The 20,744-nt window shown below is 40.2% G+C and overlaps 1 protein-coding gene, 1 long non-coding RNA gene and 1 pseudogene across 2 annotated transcripts; 1 reads left to right on the forward strand and 2 right to left on the reverse strand.

Annotated features, from left to right (window-relative positions):
- Positions 1-254: 254 nt before the first annotated feature.
- On the reverse strand, positions 255-6,796 carry LOC125742701 (sterile alpha motif domain-containing protein 9-like). The gene is made up of 2 exons (XM_049014950.1): positions 6,245-6,796; positions 255-5,715 (listed from the first exon to the last, which is right to left on the reverse strand). Exons 1-2 carry the CDS (start codon positions 6,246-6,248, stop codon positions 1,145-1,147), a joined length of 4,575 nt encoding a protein of 1,524 aa, XP_048870907.1. The 5' UTR covers positions 6,249-6,796; the 3' UTR covers positions 255-1,144.
- Positions 6,797-14,958: 8,162 nt separating this feature from the next.
- Positions 14,959-15,778, reverse strand: LOC125742335 (uncharacterized; annotated as a pseudogene).
- A 721-nt stretch (positions 15,779-16,499) lies between these two features.
- LOC125742084 (uncharacterized) lies at positions 16,500-20,188 on the forward strand. Its single transcript, XR_007398005.1, has 3 exons — positions 16,500-16,657; positions 18,640-18,771; positions 19,971-20,188. It is a non-coding gene; the product is annotated as an uncharacterized LOC125742084 (long non-coding RNA).
- Positions 20,189-20,744: the final 556 nt, after the last annotated feature.

Genomic DNA, 20,744 nt, shown 5'->3' on the forward strand with positions numbered 1-20,744 from the left:
AAATGACAAATTGCTTTTATATGCCTGAGACCTTTTTTAAGAAAAGGTGTTATAAAGTTGTATGACCGCTTTTATTGAATAAATAAATGATAAATACGTATTATTCTCAGGTAATGAGTACTTACATCAAATCCACGTATTTGACTCTTTTCTTATATAGTGCTTATACAATCATTTGTGAGTGTTCTGGGGTCTCTGGTAAATTACATTTATGTGTGGATAATAACTTTAATAATACGGCTGAATCTTGGAACTTTCATATGAAGTTTCAGCATTGTGGTAGTTTTATTTTTAATTTGGAGCACACAGACAGCAGAAAGAACAAGGTTTAAAATATCAGTCAGAGTGCATTGACATTTACTTATTTATGAAAGCTTTTGTACAAAGTCACATACATTACAAACATACTTCTGTCAAGGAGTTGGTTGGGCATAAGTGTGGCTTTTCTGATCTTCCAATGGATGCCCATTTACAAATGTAATTAAAATTGAAGTATACACACGTATACAAATATATTTAAAAAAAAAAAGAACCTATTAACCTGTTAAAATCAAAGTGCATCACTAAGAGCATTCAGAGAACATAGATTGGTTTAGGCTACTAGAGGTGTTCCGGGAAGAAATGGGTCTTGATAGGTCACAGTACCACCAAAGCTAGTGCAATACAATATCTACAGTAATTCAAGTCATGTCAGATCAATTTCATTTATAGAGCATATTTAACCCCTGACCAGCTCTAATCTTAACTTTAAATAAACAAACAAAATACGAGACTTGTGGCATTTTTACTTTTTGATTACATTGACAGATCTTTGTAGGAAACTGAAATATGGTCCCCACAATGTAATATAAACTTAATCTACACACACACACTCCAGTTGGTCAACTGCTGTTGTTTTAAGGTCATCATGCTAGGATTAGAGTTTTCCCCATAGAAATGAATGTGGAGTCCCCACAAATATATAACTACAAACCTGTGTGTGTGTATGTGCAAAACAATATTTAAATATTTACAGCTATTCAGTGAAGTGTCATACGGACATTACGTAATTATTACAAATTTAATTGGCTTGTGGCTTGTACATTTCACTGATGAAACACGGCATTAATACAATTGCACTACACAATTGGCTCTAACCTGGTCCCTATGTCTCACCGGCATCACAGACAGTGATGCCACAAGCAACAGGTCCTTGAAATGTAAATCCCACATAAAATTCAACATTCTCGTTACCATCAGGTACTGAATCAGAGTTCAGGGCACGTATCTTGATCTCCTTCCCTTTACAGCCTTTGATATAGACATTTCCATGTTCCGTCCAGCCTTGAACACGTTTCAGCATGTGCACAATCTCTGGCGTTTTCCAGATATATCCATCAAACCACTTAATTCTTTTTTGTGACACTGTGAATGTTTTGAAGGCCTGTATCATACTTTTGTGGACAATCTTACTCAGGCCACTTCCTTTGCCAAGGTAGAAATGCGTGAAAACTCTCAGCTCTTTGTGAGGCACATTTTTCTGTTTAATTTTGAAGCTTCGTTTCAAAACATCCAAAGCAGACATAAGGATTTCATATTTGTTATCTCTCTCCTGATTGGTGTCGCCATCCTCTGGCCAGAAAAGCAATGTGAGTAAGAACAGGGCATTGGGGTGACATCTGTCTCTGTCCCGAGGGAACTGATGGCTGCATGCTTGAAGCTCCTTGAGTTTAGAAGAAGTGGATGCACTTGAAACACACCCTAAGGCTATCTGAGATGCTATGTAGTTGGCCAGTTCCATTTGATCAAGTTTCTTCAGCCCACCGTATACAGTAACGATGGATTCTAGTTGGTCCTGTTTCTTTTCAGACAAAAGAGAAAAGATGCTGGTAATATTATCACCTCCAAGAGAGCAAAGTTTCATGCGTGTTGATAATTGATTTTGTTCTTTGGAGGGCAACTCTACATCTTTGAAAAAATTCCCATACCAGGCAGTTTGTCTTGCAAGCCATTTTACTGGATTCCTTGTTTTCAGTTCAGTGCTGTATTGTTCATCATCATCCAAACTGACGTCCATCTGGAAATAGCTCAGATCTTCTGAAATCCTTGTGAGGGCATCATGCATATTCTTGTGAATGAATTTCAGTTTACTGTGAAAACACTCCCACGGCTTTTTCACCCTTTCTGGAATGTGACCTGTCACTAAGTACTGCATGCACTCAGAGCGGCCCTTTTCTCCACGTGGAAACACTTTCAAGACTAGATCCAAAAGATCACGCTCTACTTGAACTTCTGAGAAGTAGCCTGAATTATTCATAGAGTCCTGTTCCAAATTAGCTGCTCCCTCGCAAGTTCTGAAGCATTCAATTGCTTCTAGCGCTGTTGCAATTGTGTCCACAGTGCTTTCAGGACTGATGTTACCGTCAAGATTTTTATATTTGTCATTGAACCATCTTTTAAATACTTGGCCCTTTGTATCCAAGATATAGGAGTTGTGTGGCATCTTTTTCTCGGCTATATCTGCCCAGACCTTAGCTTCTGGAAACTTCTCATATGTGTAACACAACCGTGCAAGCTGCTGAGCAAAGAAGGGATCTTCATTAAACCGCGTGTAGGCTGCTTTCAGGATCTCGAAAGCCTTTTCCGGATTTTCCTTCTCCAAAATGTGTTCAATGAGGGGAGAAAATGAAGTGTCAGATTTGTCTCCTTTAATGATCTTATTGCGTCTCATGCAGAGGTCACGCAGGAATCTGTGGTAATGCTCTTTTCCAAAACTGTTCTGAAAAAGCACATCATCTTTCAGTAGTTTCATGGCTATGTCACTCTGCTGCTGGTCTTTGCCCAAAAGTTGGCGAAGGACTTCTTTAGCAATCAAGGGATGAAGGATGCGTATGCTTTGAATATGAGTCTTCTCATCTCTCAGATGGATGAAGAGAACTTTGGCCTGCTTGTTTAATGATGATTCAAACAAGTGCCTTCTGCATCTATCTGTATGTTTTTTTCTGGTCTGCTTGTTGGCAGTGGGTTCAATATTTGTCTGCATGCTTAGTAGTAGCAGAGCTTCACAATGGGACTGAGAGAGATAGGAGTTTTGCACATAAGTATTGAGTAATGCCACATAATGAATAAGGTGAGTGACAACATCTCCATGCTTAATGCCAACAAGTAAATCTTTCACAAATTTGATGATGTAGTCTTTGTTAAATTCCTCACTCATCAAAACAAAGGTTATGATGTAATTGGCTGAATATTGCTTTTCAACTTCAGTCTTTTTTCGTGCAAACTCTCTCTTCTCTTCTGCTGACAGTTTATGAGTCACGGAAAAATTCTGTAATGGCGACTCCTTGCTCATTTTTTCTGGTTCATGTGATTGTCTGCAGCTTAGTAAAAGAAAACACAGTGTCCCTGGCTTGATCTTCTGAGTTCTCACAGCCGATTCAAGCTCTCTCCTTAGATCTTCAAGGTATTCTGTGTCGAAATCTTCAACCAGCAAAAGAACTGGAAGACATTTCTGTGCGTCGACTTCCTCATACTCTCGCAGCCTCACAGCGTGCTCAGCCACTTTTGAAGCAGAGAATGAGTGTCTTGCCACTGCACATCTGAAATTTTTCCTGTTATTCCAGAGCACTTGCCGTGCAACAGTGCTTCCACCACTACCTGGTTGGTGGTATATTCTAAGATCCTGAATGGCTGTCTGTTCGATACTACACTTGGGAAGGTCACTGATACGTTTGGAAATTTCTTTATATGTATCTCTCTGGATGAATTCCCCAACATGTTTCTTTTCTGACAGCCAAAAATTGATCCAACTCACTTTGCCCCCGCGATAAAAATTCTCTTCAATGACTTTGATTTCATCCTCAGAATCAGTTATGGTATCATCACACTGGTCAATGCTCAGAATTTCTATAGAAGACATTCTTTCTTCTTCAATCTTTTCAAGTTGGCAAACACCTTTACTGAAGACAGAAAGGTGCTTGGCGACCCTTGTTTTGGAGGGCTGAAGCTGCTGAATTGTAGCATTGACATGGCTCATTTTCATCCCTGAAATACTCTTAGACTGCACAGTCTCAGCAGTGCAAGACCACTGAGCATAACCTTCCCATTTGCTGTAATTGTCTTCAGACTCTGAAATGCAAATGATATCATCATGACCTTGCATTTCAGCAATGAACTCATGGAAAGTGTGAACGATCGGTAGCTCAACTGGAGAGGTAAGAAAGAAAATCACAGAGAAAGTGCCATTTGGTAAGATTTGTTTACAAATCAGACACACTGCCTCCTTTAGAAATGTCTTTCTATTTGTAATCCATGCAATTTCATCACAGGGAGTCTCATTTCCACGGAAATCATTTCGTCCATTGCAAAAAATCCAGCTGACCTGTTCAAACAAACGCAATTCACCTTCAAAGTCTTTAATGCTCATTTCATCTGGTATTTTGTAGTTTTGTAAGAAATGTAAATTTGCTGCATGGTGCTCAATGTATTTTTTGCATAATCCAGATGCTTTGGAGTCGGGGTCAAAGTCAAACACACAGAAAATTTTCAGATCCAGTAAAAAGTCAATGCATTTCAAATGTTCTTCCTGAAATCTGTTTGCAACAACAATGTGCCACTTTTCCTTTTCGATTTTCCCTTTTCCATCAGTGATCAACATCGCCAGTTTTCTTCCAAGGTCAACACTCACATCTGGAACAATGTGGTCCTTTTCAGCTTCTTTTCTAAGCTCATCTCGGTGTCTTAGACTGGAGTAAAACTCTTCCTGATTGCTGATTGGTTCAGTTTTGGAACCATTTCTACGGTACATCGTTTTCTTTTCATATTCCACCTTATTTGAATCCTCCCTGAAATTCGGCAGATGGACAGAGAACAGTTTGCTGGACACGATAATGATTTTTGGTTCAATATCAATTTCTACCACATAATATTTTTCTGTGCTGTCAATGTCTGAAACTTCAATAAACTCCGGTGGGCGAATACACTCTGCTGCGAGCTCACTGTCAGATTTAAAGCACTTATTCATGTAGTCTAATGCATCAACATACACATCTTTGTCTTTAATAGGAATACCTATTATCTCACCATGAACATAACCAGAGTCGCTCACACTGTCCATCACACCGAAGTGTATTGTGCCATTTGTTCGCATGTTCATACATCCACAGGCGAATTTGAAAGTTTCTTTGGCAAGTTTGGCTTGTAACCTCTGATTGTCCAAGTCAGCAGCAATTTCAAATGACTTGTATTCATGACAAGGAGAAATCATATCAACAACGCCCGATTCAGGCTTTAACACATTGTGCTTTGCATATGTGAAGTTAACCCCCTCTTTGCCAAAAGGCCGAGGTTTGCAGTCTCTTTTCGCAGACAACCCTCTCTGAGAAGCTTTATTTTTTTTGGTTTTTGATTTTACTTTGCTTCCATTTCCACTTAAAACACACTGCTCTTGCTGGTTTGATTGATTTTCACTTTTCCCTGCAGTGGCATCTTGAGGCTTAGTAGCTGGAGAAGAATTGGTGAGCTCATCCCTTTTGGTCATCAGAAGATGGATAGGTCCAGATTTCATTCCAATCTTGTTTTTCAGATATTTTTCAGTTGCTTGTAAGAGGACCACCCCATTGACTTCTTCCTCTTGAAATTTCTGAATATACTTCTCATCAATTTTTATGGACCTCAACCAGGTGCTCACATCGGATTCTGTCCAGCTTTCAATTGGTCGTTTTTCACTTTCCTCAGCTTCACCAAGAAAAAAATATATAAAACATTATATTATACCACCAGAAAATAGGTATATAATTACATCTCCATCAATCTTCCAAACCTATGTGTAGGTACAGGGTCATGGTGTATACACATACATATGTAATTTTGAGGGATCAAACCAATCAATTGTCATATTAAAATTCACTTATTTATATTAAAATATCAAAATATCCATGAAATCATCCATCCATCCATTCTCTGTAACCGCTTACCCTATTACATGAGATCAATAGAAGGTAAAATAAAACAGCAGTAGAATAAATCTGCTAAATTAGGAGGAAATTAGCTAATTCAACATGAATTTCAACATCATCCATCCATCCATTTTCTATACCCGCCTGTCTCATGTAGGGTCAGGGGTCTGGAGCCACAAGCTATCAGCATAAGGCAGGAAATAACCCAGGATGGGGCGGCAACCCATTACAGAATTTTAACACCATAATTTTACAATTTAAAATTATGTTAAAAAAAGGCAACTCTCTACAAAACTAGGGAAACTTACCCATTATGGACTTTTTTTTGCCTGAAGACCAGGGACACGCAGACTGACGCAGGGTAGAGTGTGATACTTAATGCAGAGATTTACCTGCAAAATAAGTAGAGATTAACAAAATGTCAGTTAACATATCAGTATCGCCCGATATCTATTGAAAAAATTAAGATACCGTTATTGGTCCAATATGTTAATATTGACTGAAATTTAAACTTTATTAATATTCAAAGTAAGCAGCACCAGAGCTAAAGACAAAACTACTATAATGATGGAGCTCAAGACAACAAGATGACATGGAAACATGAGTTACCTATAGCGTACAAAATAATGTGTAACCAGGTAAAATACTACTTATGAGATATACCTATGCTTATGCTAATGTGTCACTATTATTGCACAGTCGTTGTTGCCCTTTGGATCCTGTTTAGTCCTTCAACACTGTCCGCTGCGGTACCCACTGGAGCGGTGAGTGAGTCCCACAGCTACGTGCCTCAGAGGTGCCCAAACCCAGTCAGCACTGAGTTCTCAGAGGCACGTCAGCTGAAGTGGAAACCGCCGAAAGGCAGACAATCTGAAAACCTCAGTGCGCGCAGGTCGAGGTGTACCATGTGGTCAGTGTGTAACTTCCTTAGCTCTACATTACAACTGTTTTCATTTATCGTTTTCTTATTGACACATCTTTTATTTTACTGATGCACCTTATTCCAGTTTAATTTTGGGGTGTTTTAGACAATATGGCATTTATGAGGGAATTACAGGACCAGGCAACTATGCCGAGAACAGACATAGTTCCTCAGGCTTTGTTGTTCAGTATAACAGGAACTTGGCCAATCACTGCTGTCCACAAGAGCCTGCTTTACCACAAGCTCCAGTAATTATCGTCACGTAATCCTACCCTGCCCTCATCTAAAATGACTGGTTCAAGCCAGTTCTGCTTTGTTTCTTTTAGTTCATACAAATCCTACAAAACGAGATCAGACAGAAATATTTGGCTGTTTTACATGTTTTGCTGGTGATAGATCAGGTCTTGCATAGAAGACTTAGAATAGATTATACAGACATTTTCAATTTGTGTCAATTTGCCTCTGTTTGTATTAATGTACAATAATAAGGAAAACAAATAGCTGAAACAATCCATTTTATTGATCTGATAAAATAAAAATATGAGTGAACCGTGGTGAATCGAACCCTCTTGGCTCTTTCCTCGTATAGAGTTACAGGAAAGCTACCCGTAAAAGAAACAAATTTGTAGCTTATCTTTGTACTGACTGTCAATAGGATGTAATTTATCAAAGCACCAGTAGTTAATACAAACACTACTGCTATAAATAAGTAATGTTAAAGTTACCGTTGATTCACACAATTTTGCACCAAAATTTTATGGCGCCAAAATAGTATGCGATTTCCATCTCTCTTTCCCACAAATATATTATGACTTCGCCAACTCATCTGGATGACCAATAATTTCAAACATCTTGGTCTTTGCCTCATTTTTTATTTTGTCCCTGTAACAAACACTCTTTACTGATATCGGTGAAACATGCCAGTGTGCCCGAGCCTCCAGGTTCACCTTGCTTTATATTAATAAGAAAATAATAACATGACCTCCACCTCAGTCACTGAACACTTTTCTTTTTATTAATACTTCCCCCCTCCTCTCTCTTTTTTTAAGCCAAGGGCAAAGTACTATTCCGCTCTACGGTAGCTCTAAAGGGACATATGTATATATACCCCACACACTACAACCATCACAACTCACAAGAACCACCAACACAAAACAAAACAAAGTTTAGTACACCAGTGAAACGTAAAATTAATGTGTTCAGGGTAAAATAAACACGTATTCAATAGATTAGATAATGGATATGTTAATGGGAACTCCAACTATTACAATAGGGCAACCAATATAACGCACTACAGACTGAAACATTTGCACTTGAAGAGTAAAAGTATCCGCCTATGGATATCTCAGTACTGAAAGACCTTTTAACACGTACATTTATTCCGTGTTGACACGACATAAAAAGTCATGTCTATATGGGTTTTTCAACCGCGTAGTTTTATGCCGCCTGGCGACGCGGCCCGTAGACATAAGTAAGGAGAAATTTATTGGAGAACAAGACATAAATGCATTTATCAAGATTTACGCGCCCTCCCATAGAGAATGTCGCTTCGACGCTCCCGCTGCTCAATGTGTGAAGGCACGGTAATGCAGGAGTCAAAAAGATAAAAGGTTTAAAGATTGAAATAGACAAAAACATTTAATCAAGCTTACCTGATAAAATTCACGCATCTAGCTGAAACTGGTGTGGAACAGAACCTCCTCGACTCCTGTAAGAATAAATCAAATACTTCACAATTACAGTCGAACCTCGTTACTACGTACAAGACGGGATATCAAAAACATGTACGTTATAAGTATAGAACGTTGTAACCACTTAGTGCAAGATGGATGAAAGAACTCACGAAATATCCATGTAAATGATAAAACTTTAATAGAACAGACCCTTAAATTGACTACAAAACAAACGAACACATTATTACTTGTTAAATAATTCGACAAAGCTCATTTGGATCCTTGAAATTTTCCTTAAATTACTCACGATTACTTAGTGCCGGCCGGCGATTACAGGACCAGGCAACTATGCCAAGAACAGACATAGTTCCTCAGACTTTGTTGTTCAGTATAACAGGAACTTGGCCAATCACTGCTGTCCACAAGAGCCTGCTTTACCACAAGCTCCAGTAATTATCGTCACGTAATCCTACCCTGCCCTCATCTAAAATGACTGGTTCAAGCCAGTTCTGCTTTGTTTCTTTTAGTTCATACAAATCCTACAAAACGAGATCAGACAGAAATATTTGGCTGTTTTACATGTTTTGCTGGTGATAGATCAGGTCTTGCATAGAAGACTTAGAATAGATTATACAGACATTTTCAATTTGTGTCAATTTGCCTCTGTTTGTATTAATGTACAATAATAAGGAAAACAAATAGCTGAAACAATCCATTTTATTGATCTGATAAAATAAAAATATGAGTGAACCGTGGTGAATCGAACCCTCTTGGCTCTTTCCTCGTATAGAGTTACAGGAAAGCTACCCGTAAAAGAAACAAATTTGTAGCTTATCTTTGTACTGACTGTCAATAGGATGTAATTTATCAAAGCACCAGTAGTTAATACAAACACTACTGCTATAAATAAGTAATGTTAAAGTTACCGTTGATTCACACAATTTTGCACCAAAATTTTATGGCGCCAAAATAGTATGCGATTTCCATCTCTCTTTCCCACAAATATATTATGACTTCGCCAACTCATCTGGATGACCAATAATTTCAAACATCTTGGTCTTTGCCTCATTTTTTATTTTGTCCCTGTAACAAACACTCTTTACTGATATCGGTGAAACATGCCAGTGTGCCCGAGCCTCCAGGTTCACCTTGCTTTATATTAATAAGAAAATAATAACATGACCTCCACCTCAGTCACTGAACACTTTTCTTTTTATTAATACTTCCCCCCTCCTCTCTCTTTTTTTAAGCCAAGGGCAAAGTACTATTCCGCTCTACGGTAGCTCTAAAGGGACATATGTATATATACCCCACACACTACAACCATCACAACTCACAAGAACCACCAACACAAAACAAAACAAAGTTTAGTACACCAGTGAAACGTAAAATTTATGTGTTCAGGGTAAAATAAACACGTATTCAATAGATTAGATAATGGATATGTTAATGGGAACTCCAACTATTACAATAGGGCAACCAATATAACGCACTACAGACTGAAACATTTGCACTTGAAGAGTAAAAGTATCCGCCTATGTATATCTCAGTACTGAAAGACCTTTTAACACGTACATTTATTCCGTGTTGACACGACATAAAAAGTCATGTCTATATGGGTTTTTCAACCGCGTCCTTTTATGCCGCCTGGCGACGCGGCCCGTAGACATAAGTAAGGAGAAATTTATTGTAGTATAAGACATAAATGCATTTATCAAGATTTACGCGTCCTCCCATAGAGAATGTCGCTTCGACGCTCCCGCTGCTCAATGTGTGAAGGCACGGTAACGCAGGAGTCAAAAAGATAAAAGCTTTAAAGATTGAAATAGACAAAAACATTTAATCAAGCTTACCTGAAAAATTCACGCATCTAGCTGAAACTGGTGTGGAACAGAACCTCCTCGACTCCTGTAAGAATAAATCAAATACTTCACAATTATGATAAAAAAAAAATCAGAAACAAAACGAGGTATTGCTAAAAATATATTGCACTATGCTTTCAATCATGTTAACATGCCCAGGCGAGTTTGGCAGCCAGTTGAAATTGGAATTGATTTTTTTTTTTTTCCTTACTTAGAAATTCCTTTTCTTTCTATCGAACTTTCCCCTGCTTCTCTAGTATTCTGCCTTAATGACGTTGTAATGTACTACAACACACCCGTGTACAACGCCTTCGGTAAACTGTGATAGACGTGATAAAAATTAATTGAATAGATATATTTACATGCTATTGTAGTTATTAGTCTAATTTTTTTGTAACAGACTGTATGGGGCAATTGAAGACACAAATAAGGGCATAAATCTGCACAACTATACAAAATCAAAGGTTGTCTGACAGCGTTCAATTCCAGTATGCAAAGCATGAGTGAAATGTAGAAGTAATGTCTATCGTCTTAACGTATTCAATGTTACAGTGCATTAAACAGGCCATTTTTATTATTGGCTTACTAATCTCCACTTTTCCACATAATATTACTCATTGTGTTGCCTAATTGTAACTTTATGTTAGTAAAACATTTTTATAGTGCACTTACCGTCACATTGAAAGTTTGCATTCATTTTCTTTTTTCACTCGTTTCTTCATCAGAATCTACATAGTACCTTAAGAAAATAAATGACACAGGTATGTGAAGTCGGTAAGATATTTAGGCTTAACCATTTCCTTCAAAAACATCATTCTCTAAAAACGTATACATTAGATGTGAAGCCGTGTCGGATTACCACACCCCTTAGCTCGGCGGAGACGCTATGTTAGGTTTCGATTACTGCTCAGTAGATTGTCATGACAACGTGAAACACAATGATCAATAAGTCATGCGAATAAGTATCATTCTTTTTGCAAATCAAACCCTGTAAGATGTCGCTGTAGATTTGTCAGCATATTAATGTAAAATCCTACAGTACAATACCACATCACAATGTGCCTTAGTTTTCACTGCCTTCTGAGTAATTTTGATTAAGCGGGAATTTTCCGCGTTCCATTTTAACTCATAACTCGGAGTTTCTATTCCGAAACTCAAAAGGTAGAGGAATCTACACAACCCCTGCCTCAGAACTCAAGATGGCCGCACCCTTTATTAATAGATGTTAAATATATAGTTTTATACCGTTTATTAGCAGTTACGTATTATTTGTGGCTCATTGAATAGGTGGTAAACCCAGTGCTGTACAGCAGAGTTGCCAGCTTTGGTCAGCTGGCTGGCGTGAGATTTTCAATTCCAGACAAGTCTGCACACGCATTTATATGAATGTAAAAGTTTTATTAGGCTACCTGGTAAATAGTCTGTAGGGTTTGTGAACTATGTCAACACCTTTGATATAGCAAATTTTAGGTTTATAATGGAATAACATAGGTTTACTGTAAGACTGTACGCATATGATCCAGTCTGTTGTCAGCAGAAAGTCCAAAAGCCAGCGTCTGTCACGGTCTGGGGTTTTTTCTGTTGGACTACTGTAGGCTCTACGCGATCACCAAGTTTAACCCCTGTCCCCTGCCACATATTGAAGAAATCTTGGACACCGTAGACAGCTAGAGGGGGTTCAGATTGCTGGACCTCCGTAGCAGCTGCTTGCAGGTGGAACTGACTCCCAAGGCCTGGGAGAAGACGGGCTTCACCCTGGGGTGCGGCCTGTAGCAGTTCTGGGTTGTCCCCTTTGGGCTCTGCTATGCCCCCCTGACCTTCGAGAAGTCGATGCAGCGGGTTCTTGAGGGCATCCCAGAAAGCTGCTGCGTGTACTTGGGCGATCTACTGGTCCACGCCCACACCTTTGATGATACAGCAGTCAACCTGCACCTGTTGTTCAGGCCCATCCAGTGGGTGAATCTCCAGCTGAACCTGGTGAAGTGCAATTTCGCCTCTGCCATGGTGAGAATTTGCACACAATTTTTTCCACATACCTGATGTCTATGAAGTGTCGAGTGATATGATGTGACAGTATTATTGGAAGTAAAAAAAAAAACTTTACTAAGCAATAGTGGTGTTTAGAGGTGCCAACAAAGGGGGGCATTTGCAAGGGGCACATGGAGAAATTTGGCTAATTTCCTGCCCACTAGTTGCGATACGGAAAAGCTTGACCGGTTCAGGCCACATACTGTCTTTCAGGTCGATATAACACTTTGGGACAGCGCCAGTCCCCTCCTGCAGTATTTTAAAGCTTTCATTTAATTATATGACGAGGAAGGAAAAGTATAATGCACCTTTGTTCCATGTAATGAAAGGTAACCTGTTGGACCGGACTGACATGTAAATAATCAGGTTTTGATACATGAGAGATTGTTTGCACAGACCACTTACTGGGCAGCTTCATACTCCTGTCTACTGCCCCCCACCCCCCGCCATAACACGACAGGGCAGAAGTGTCATACCCGGCTCGTCCGCTCCTCGTGTGTGCCACGCCCCCTGATTACCCACGTGTATTTCCCTGATCGTCTCCAGCTTTGTCTAGTTACTTTGATTAGTCCTGTGTATTTAAGTCCTGGTCTCCCCGGTTTCCCTTGTCCGTCATTGATGTTTGTGAGAGTCAATGCCTGTTTCCCGTCCTGTTTCTGAGAATAAACCCCCGTTTTCCCCGTATCCCGCTTGCTTGCCTGCTCCTTCCGCACGATCGCCGCGCTCGCTTACCACGATCGTGACAAGAAGTCAAGTACGACCTGATTTATGCTGTGTTTGAGTACAGCAAGTGAACAAAATAAAATTACCCCATATGTGAAAAGGACTTTTTCTCAAAGATATTAAGAGGCAACTAATATGGTTTCAAAGAGTCTAAATAGTCAGTAACCACATTGCAGATGGTTTGGGCTAAAAAGTATTTAATGCATCAAGAAAAACAGTCTCAGGTAGAGGGCAGAAGCGACTTTCTAATGCCAGAGATGATTATCAACTTATCTGGCAGTGCGTCATAAATCAGAGGATGACCTTAAGTGACCTTCAAAAGGAATGGGAAACATTAAGTGCAGGTGTGAAGTGCACTGCTGGGACAGTTCATATCAGGCTCCTAGAAGCAGGACTGAAGCCCCATAAAGCGAGGAAGAAGCTCTTCATCAATAAGAAGTAGGGAAGAGCCAGGTTGGAGCACAAAAATATATAGTTTACACAGATACACAACCATAAATTAAGAAATGAGTGAAACAAAAAATGTACTGTGGTCTCGTAATTTTTTCTGCGGCTGTATGTGCATAAACTGTTTTGAAAAATGCTCTTGGTCGGGAGCATGTTAAGTATGTTACATGAAATGTGCTGAAGTGTTCGAGAAAAAAAAAACTATGTCACATGTCACGATCGCCGTTGAAGCGGGTGAACGCACGGGCAGGCAAATGGGCAGAAAGCAGGCAGGTATGCGGAATACGGGGAATAACTGGGGATTTATTAGGTAGGTCGGGACAGGCAGGACAGATCAGCAGCTCGAATATTGACAAACATCAGTAACATCAATGACGGACTAGGAACAAAGGCAAGACATGGACTGAAATAGACAGGACTGGGCGAAAATAATCAGACACAGCTGGGCTAGATCGGGGAGGCACACGTGGATAATCAGGGGGCGTGGCACACAGGAGGATCGGACGAGCCGGGCGTGACATCACAGACATAAGTTTCAACGTCGTATTACAGTGATACAGTGATAGATGAACAACAACAACAACAACAAATTTATTTTTATATAGCGCATTATCACAACATTACATTGTCTCAAAGCGCTTTACAGCATCCTCACCCAAAGCCCCCAGTGAGTAAGCCATAGGCGACAGTGGCAAGGAAAAACTCCGTAGAAGGAAGAAACCTTGGGAGGGACCAGACTCAAAGGGGGAGCCCATCCTCCAGGGGCCGGCAGGGATAGTCAAATAGAGAGATGGTTAAATGCCAGAGATGGGCCAAGTCACATTGTCCCAATCATAAGATTTGGGAATTAACTGGAGAGCAAGGAAGATGACAAGCCAATGCCGATGCCGAGTCTTCTTCCAATTGCCAGGCAACCAGAGGTAAGGCAGCGGGTCATACATGGAAGATCAGAACGGCGAGCTGGATGCAGGGACGTCACTGGTGGTGGCGACGTCACATGTGGCCGGGTGTGCTGGATATCTTGATAGATTGAGGTCTCCAGGCATCACCCCCCAGGAGGAGTAGGGGAAATAAAATGTACAATTAGGCAAAGTAGAGGAGCCTATTGGCAGTGCTAAAAGCTAGGTGAGTACAATATGAAGTGCAATCTGCAAGCTCCGGCAGATATGGCTATGGCAGCATCAGTAGGAGGGAGAGGCAAGTGGGAATGCAGGCATGGGGAGTCCCTGAAATGTCAGCACTCCAGTTCCACAAGAGATTGCGAAGCTAGAGTGACAGCACTGACAATCCAGTTTATCCAAAGCCAATGGCACCGATCCCCACCCAGCTCTACACCTCACACTACAGGTCTGACTGGGAGTGAAGAGCTAGCTAGAGCTAAAACTAGTGTCCCTATACGCTAAACTAAACAGGTGTGTTTTTAGTCTGGACTTGAATATTGAGAGTGAACCTGAAACCCGCACATCCGGTGGAAGACCATTCCACAGCTGAGGAGCTCTATAGGAGAAAGCTCTGCAGCCTGCCGTAGCTCATTCTACCCTAGGCACTAACAGATATCCCATGGCTTGAGAGCGAAGCAAGCGTGGAGGGTTGTATGTGGTCAGCAGATCACTAAGGTATTCTGGTGCAAGGCCATTTAGTGCTTTATAAGTTAATAGCAGTATTTTATAGTCAATTCGAGACTTAACTGGCAGCCAATAAAGAGAGGATAAGACCGGTGTAATATGATCAAATTTTTTGGAACTTACGAAGGCATGTATTAGTTTTTCTGCATCATTAAGTGAGAGTATCTTACGAAGCTTGGCTATGTTCCGTAGATGATAAAATGCAGTTCTAGTAGTACTTCTTATGTGAGCATCAAAGCATAGATCTGCATCGACAAGAACGCCAAGATTTCTAACCACCATGTTAGGTTGTGTAGGAAGGTTACCAACGTTGAGGTGGTGAAACTTATTTCTGGCAGCCTTGGGACCAATTACCAGAACTTCTGTTTTTTCTGTGTTTAACATAAGGAATTTTTTTTGCCATCCAGCACTGGATATCTAATAGACAGTCTTCTAACCGAGATAGCAGTGATATATCATCAGGGTTAACAGATATGTACAGCTGTGTACCATCTGCATAACAATGATACCCAATACCATGATTTCTAATAATGTTACCAAGAGGTAGCATGTATAGGGTAAACAGTAGCGGGCCCAGGACTGATCCCTGTGGGACACCGTATTCAACTTTTGTGGCCTTGGATGATTCATTGTTCACATGGGCATACTGATAGCGATCAGACAAATATGAGCAGAACCAAGAAAGTGAAGGTGAAGAGGCCTCAAGGGGATCAATACAGTATCGTTTTGCTACTCATATCTGTATACATCATATGTTTGTATGCTTACTTCACAACAGTGCAATATGTACAAAGCTTGTTTATTAAAATATTTGTCTATGAATATCCTAGATCTATCTATCATGATTGTGTTGTGTTTTATAATGATCATTTTTATATTAGATGTGTATTTTTATATTTTTTCTTGTGCATCACTTTGTGCACTCTGGCTTGAAAAGTGCTGTATAAATAAAGTTAATAATAATAATAATGATAATAATAATTGTTATTATAATTATTATTATTAGAGGAGGTTATGGTATATTAAGCCAGGCGAATGTGCATTGAAGTTATCTTGAATAAAATGAAAGTAGATTTTGGACTATTTTTTCAACACACTTTTCCTTTGATGAATCTTTGATGATACTGTTTTTATATGCAGTGATTAACAACGGGTACTCAAGTACAGTATGCTTTCACCCCGAAAAGCGACACGCACGGCCATTTCTTGTATTAATAGCGCAAATACTGTATTACAGAGTCGCAGCGCCCTCGTGCGTTCGGCACAGTCTCGCTCGGCTTCCGCATTCCCGTAGGAGCGGAAGTGACGAAATAGAGAAAATCGATATATCACCAATATAAACCCCAAAATATAAATACTGTTTCCAGTCTATAAATTAGTTACAGTGTCGGAGTGTAAGATAAACGACGGAGACATATCCACTTTGCAACTATTTCAACAGGTTTGTACTTTCATTATATATTCTTGTAATGCCGATATTTGTTGCAAAGCGAGTTAGCTGATTTCCGGTGTTCGTTAGCCAGCAGTTAGCCTTGTTTATAAGTTCATCTGTTTCTCGCGGGGTTGAAATTGTCAGGACTTCGCATTACGAACATAAATCGTCATATACAGACAATACCGCCTTCATTAGGAGCGTCGGGTCATTAATCTTATTTTTAAAACCTGTAAATTTGACAACACGTAGGCCAACTTGTGACCCCAGCTATATAAAACTAGCATTGGACTGTAGTCACTGTATAATCACTGACGTTCTCTGACTTAAGACTGCGTAATGTGTTGGTTCTACAGCAAATGTAGGAGCAATTTATGCTAAACTGTTCAGTATTACGCTGATCCATACACACAAGCGTACGTTACTGTCAACGTTTAATTGCGGAATAACATTATCAATATCGAGATAAATTATTTATGTAGACCTAGATTTAAAAACATCATATTTATCGGGTAAGTTGCGGTGATTATAGCCCACTTTAACTATTTTCACTATTTCTAAGAATAATGTGTGCAAAATCAGCTAAGAACTAATTGAAACAAATTCTGTAGTTGGTGCACGATGGGGTTAAGACTCCTGTGTCTGAAAAATTAGTAGATTCCCTCTTCCAGCAAATCAGTCACACCACTATAGGCCTTTACTATAAGACAACTAACTTGGCCTACTCCAGGGGTGCTGAACACTGACTGACCCTGTGATCTGATCCCAAACTTCACTCCTGTCTTGGTCTTCTCTCTGAAGACCAAGGGGGACGATGTGAAAAAGAGAATTTCTGACTTTCTAACACCAATAACTATAATAATATTTTGGCTAGCTGGCTGGTTAGCTGTCACTAGATTACTATGTAAAACAAATAATAGCTGGACATTGCCTCTTCAGATTCAGTTCCCTAGAGGGTCATTGTTAGCATTACAAATTCGTCTTTGTTTCCTTAACAGATGTCCGTAGAAATTTAAAGTCATGCCAAGTAATGAATGATATGCAGTACTTGCATTCCAAGTGTGCTTAATTTTACTGGATGTCTTTCAGAGAAACTGTGTGCTATGTATATGAAATGGATAATTGCTGACTTGGCAGATATGATCAGGGCGTGAGTTAACTGCGTATTTGACATTGTGAACAACGTTGAAGCTAACAGGAAATCCCATGGAAGGCAAGCAGCACAGTTGCATATAGGCAGGAGAAATAAGCTGCACTTTGGTCAGAGATGGACTTGGGAAGGTGTTTTGAGTCTCAGGTATTCAAGTCCAAGTCCAGGCTCAAGTACCGCTACTCTACTTGAATATACTATCCTATGAGAATTAAGTAGCACAAAATAAACTGGATTTAAGATATAATTTATATGGCACTTGCATAACAAAAATCTCTGAAGAGCTAGTTCACAATTATTGCATAATGCAAGATTTGGTGATCTTCACTAGGACTACAAGTCTACAAAGTTTAATGTATATATAACGTACGATGTCTTCCATGTGTTCTTGGGAATATTGACATCTTGCGCCTATTTTTCCAAGACATGCTGAAATGATCTGAACGTTATCTGCAACTAAGGAAAGCGTTCTATTGGTACATGTTTGTTCAATTTAAATGTATTAAGACGACAGCCAAATAAGAATACTTCAACGTTAACTTTGAGAGGGTTAGAATTACCCTGTGAGACAGTGCTTATATATCGGAGGTATAAAGTAATTGTCATTAAAATAGCTGTTAATCATGAATTCGCCATATCTATCAGATACCAAAATGATTTTAATGATCTACTTCCTTTGTTTCTTTATATTACAGATATAACTGTAGAATTTGTTTATATGAAGGCCAACCAATGGCGGCTCTGCCTGTTACAGAGTAGAAAACAGTCCGGGGCCCCTTCGTGTTGTATTTTGCACACACCATTTACCATTTCCTGTATTGCTGCATTTTGTATGTGACAGGTGGCCTTGCTGGGCTGGCTTCGGTCAGACAGTGCGGAGAGCAAAGATCTGCTCACTACGCTCACTGGAGCCCGGGTGATGCATGCAGTCCACAACCGACTCACAAGACGGAGTCAACTGGATGCCTATAAGGTTAGATCTCAGTGTCACAAAAAAGAGATTAAATCAATGGTGTATTATTGCTCCAAGATGTTGGTTTAGGGTATTGACTCCAAACACTATATGAAGAGTAACCTTAATTCTTCCATGTAAATATCGATTTTACATATTTCATCTATTTTCAGGGGCAGCATGGTGGTGCAGTGTTTAGCACTGTTGCCTCACACCTCTGGGACCCGGGTTCGAGTCTCCGGGGTTAATGGCCTTAATCACGGGACCAGCAGTGAAATCACTAAGCTGACCACATGATTTGAACTCAGGTCCCAGAGGTGTGAGGCAACACTGCTAACCACTGTGTCACCCACATCCAACACTATAAATTGATTTAGACGACATTTAAGCTACTTCATGTTCTGAGGAACCTGCAGACTGCATACCGATCCTGTTCTTTTTATTAGCTGCTCTCTTGTGATGCTTGTGCTCACAGTTCCTCTGACAGCTGGATATCTATGGGTGCTTTTCTTTCACATCAGGTACCGTACTTTTGGTACTTGGAGCTTTACCTCTGCTCTTCTGCATGAGCGCTCTATGAGTTCTCAGACAATTGTAATCATTTCCATCTTTGCCATTTAAAACATTTGAAGACGGGTTTGTGAGAAATTTGAGCTATTGTGTTTTATAAATACTCCAATATTTACCACAACAAAATCACACCGCTAGGACCGATTGCAACATGTGTGCTGTATTAGTATATTCAACAAAATACTTTTTCTTGTCATACCATCTGGATATTTTTGTTCTATATGTTCTTCCGACCAAATCACTTTTTTTTTTTTTGTTTTAAACTTTATCATTATTTTCACAACTGTTTAAGGCGCTTGTATTGTGTTTCAGTGGCAGGTTATTTACATAACCAATTGACAAGAAAGGAAATTATTTCAGGTCCCACCCAAAATTACCTAAGAAGTACCCCAGCTGGTTTGGCACTTTCAGTACTGGAACTTGACCGGAAGTCAATGGAAAAGCGAAAGTACCAAAAGCACGGCACTTGGTGCGGTGGAAAAGCATCCCATGATTTAGCTCCTCAATCTTGGTCGATCCAGTAGGCAGCGTAGAACACAAGGCAGGATGACGTACTTGAAGTGATCAGACTCGGTTCAGGTTTACTGGTTTCTGAGGCATGATGGCATTTTCCTCTCTTAATCCGTGGATTTTCCTTGTTTTCCACACAGAGGGAGTGCATTTTGAGCGTGGCAGACTATGTGAGGAGACACCCTCGTGCCTCTCAGCAAGAGCTAAGTGCTGAAGTTGAAAAACACGTCAAGCTGTTTGCTGCACGTGTACAGATGCTGGACTCGACACCTCTCTTCTAACCTTTTACCATTATACTCAACACTCAAAGATACTCATTCCCGAGTATTTTTTTTTTGTAATTTATACTGTACATTTATCCATCCATCCATTTTCCAAACCGCTTATCCTACTGGGTCGCGGGGGGTCCGGAGCCTATCCCGGAAGCAATGGGCACGAGGCAGGTAACAACCCAGGATGGGGGGCCAGCCCATCACAGGGCACACACACACACCATTCACTCATACATGCACACCTACGGGCAATTTAGCAACTCCAAATAGCCTCAGCATGTTTTTGGACTGTGGGGGGAAACCGGAGTACCCGGAGAAAACCCCACGACGACATGGGGAGAACATGCAAACTCCACACACATGTGACCCAGGCGGGGACTCGAACCCGGGTCCCAGAGGTGTGAGGCAACAGTGCTAACCACTGCACCACCATGCCGCCCCACTGTATATTTAAAATAGGTAAAAAGAAAAAAAATCACATCATACACAAGTTACAAGAGGCAGTACTCCTGTGTCTCCGTCACATCACACATACACTCACTAGGGACCGTAAGATTCACTGATTCACATTGGTGCACCAGCATAGGAGCTCACCATGCGATTGCCCCGATTAAAAGTCTGCACCGGATACAATTTATGCTG

The sequence above is a fragment of the Brienomyrus brachyistius genome, chromosome 5 (assembly GCF_023856365.1).
Source record: "Brienomyrus brachyistius isolate T26 chromosome 5, BBRACH_0.4, whole genome shotgun sequence".
Classification (NCBI taxonomy): Eukaryota; Metazoa; Chordata; class Actinopteri; order Osteoglossiformes; family Mormyridae; genus Brienomyrus; species Brienomyrus brachyistius.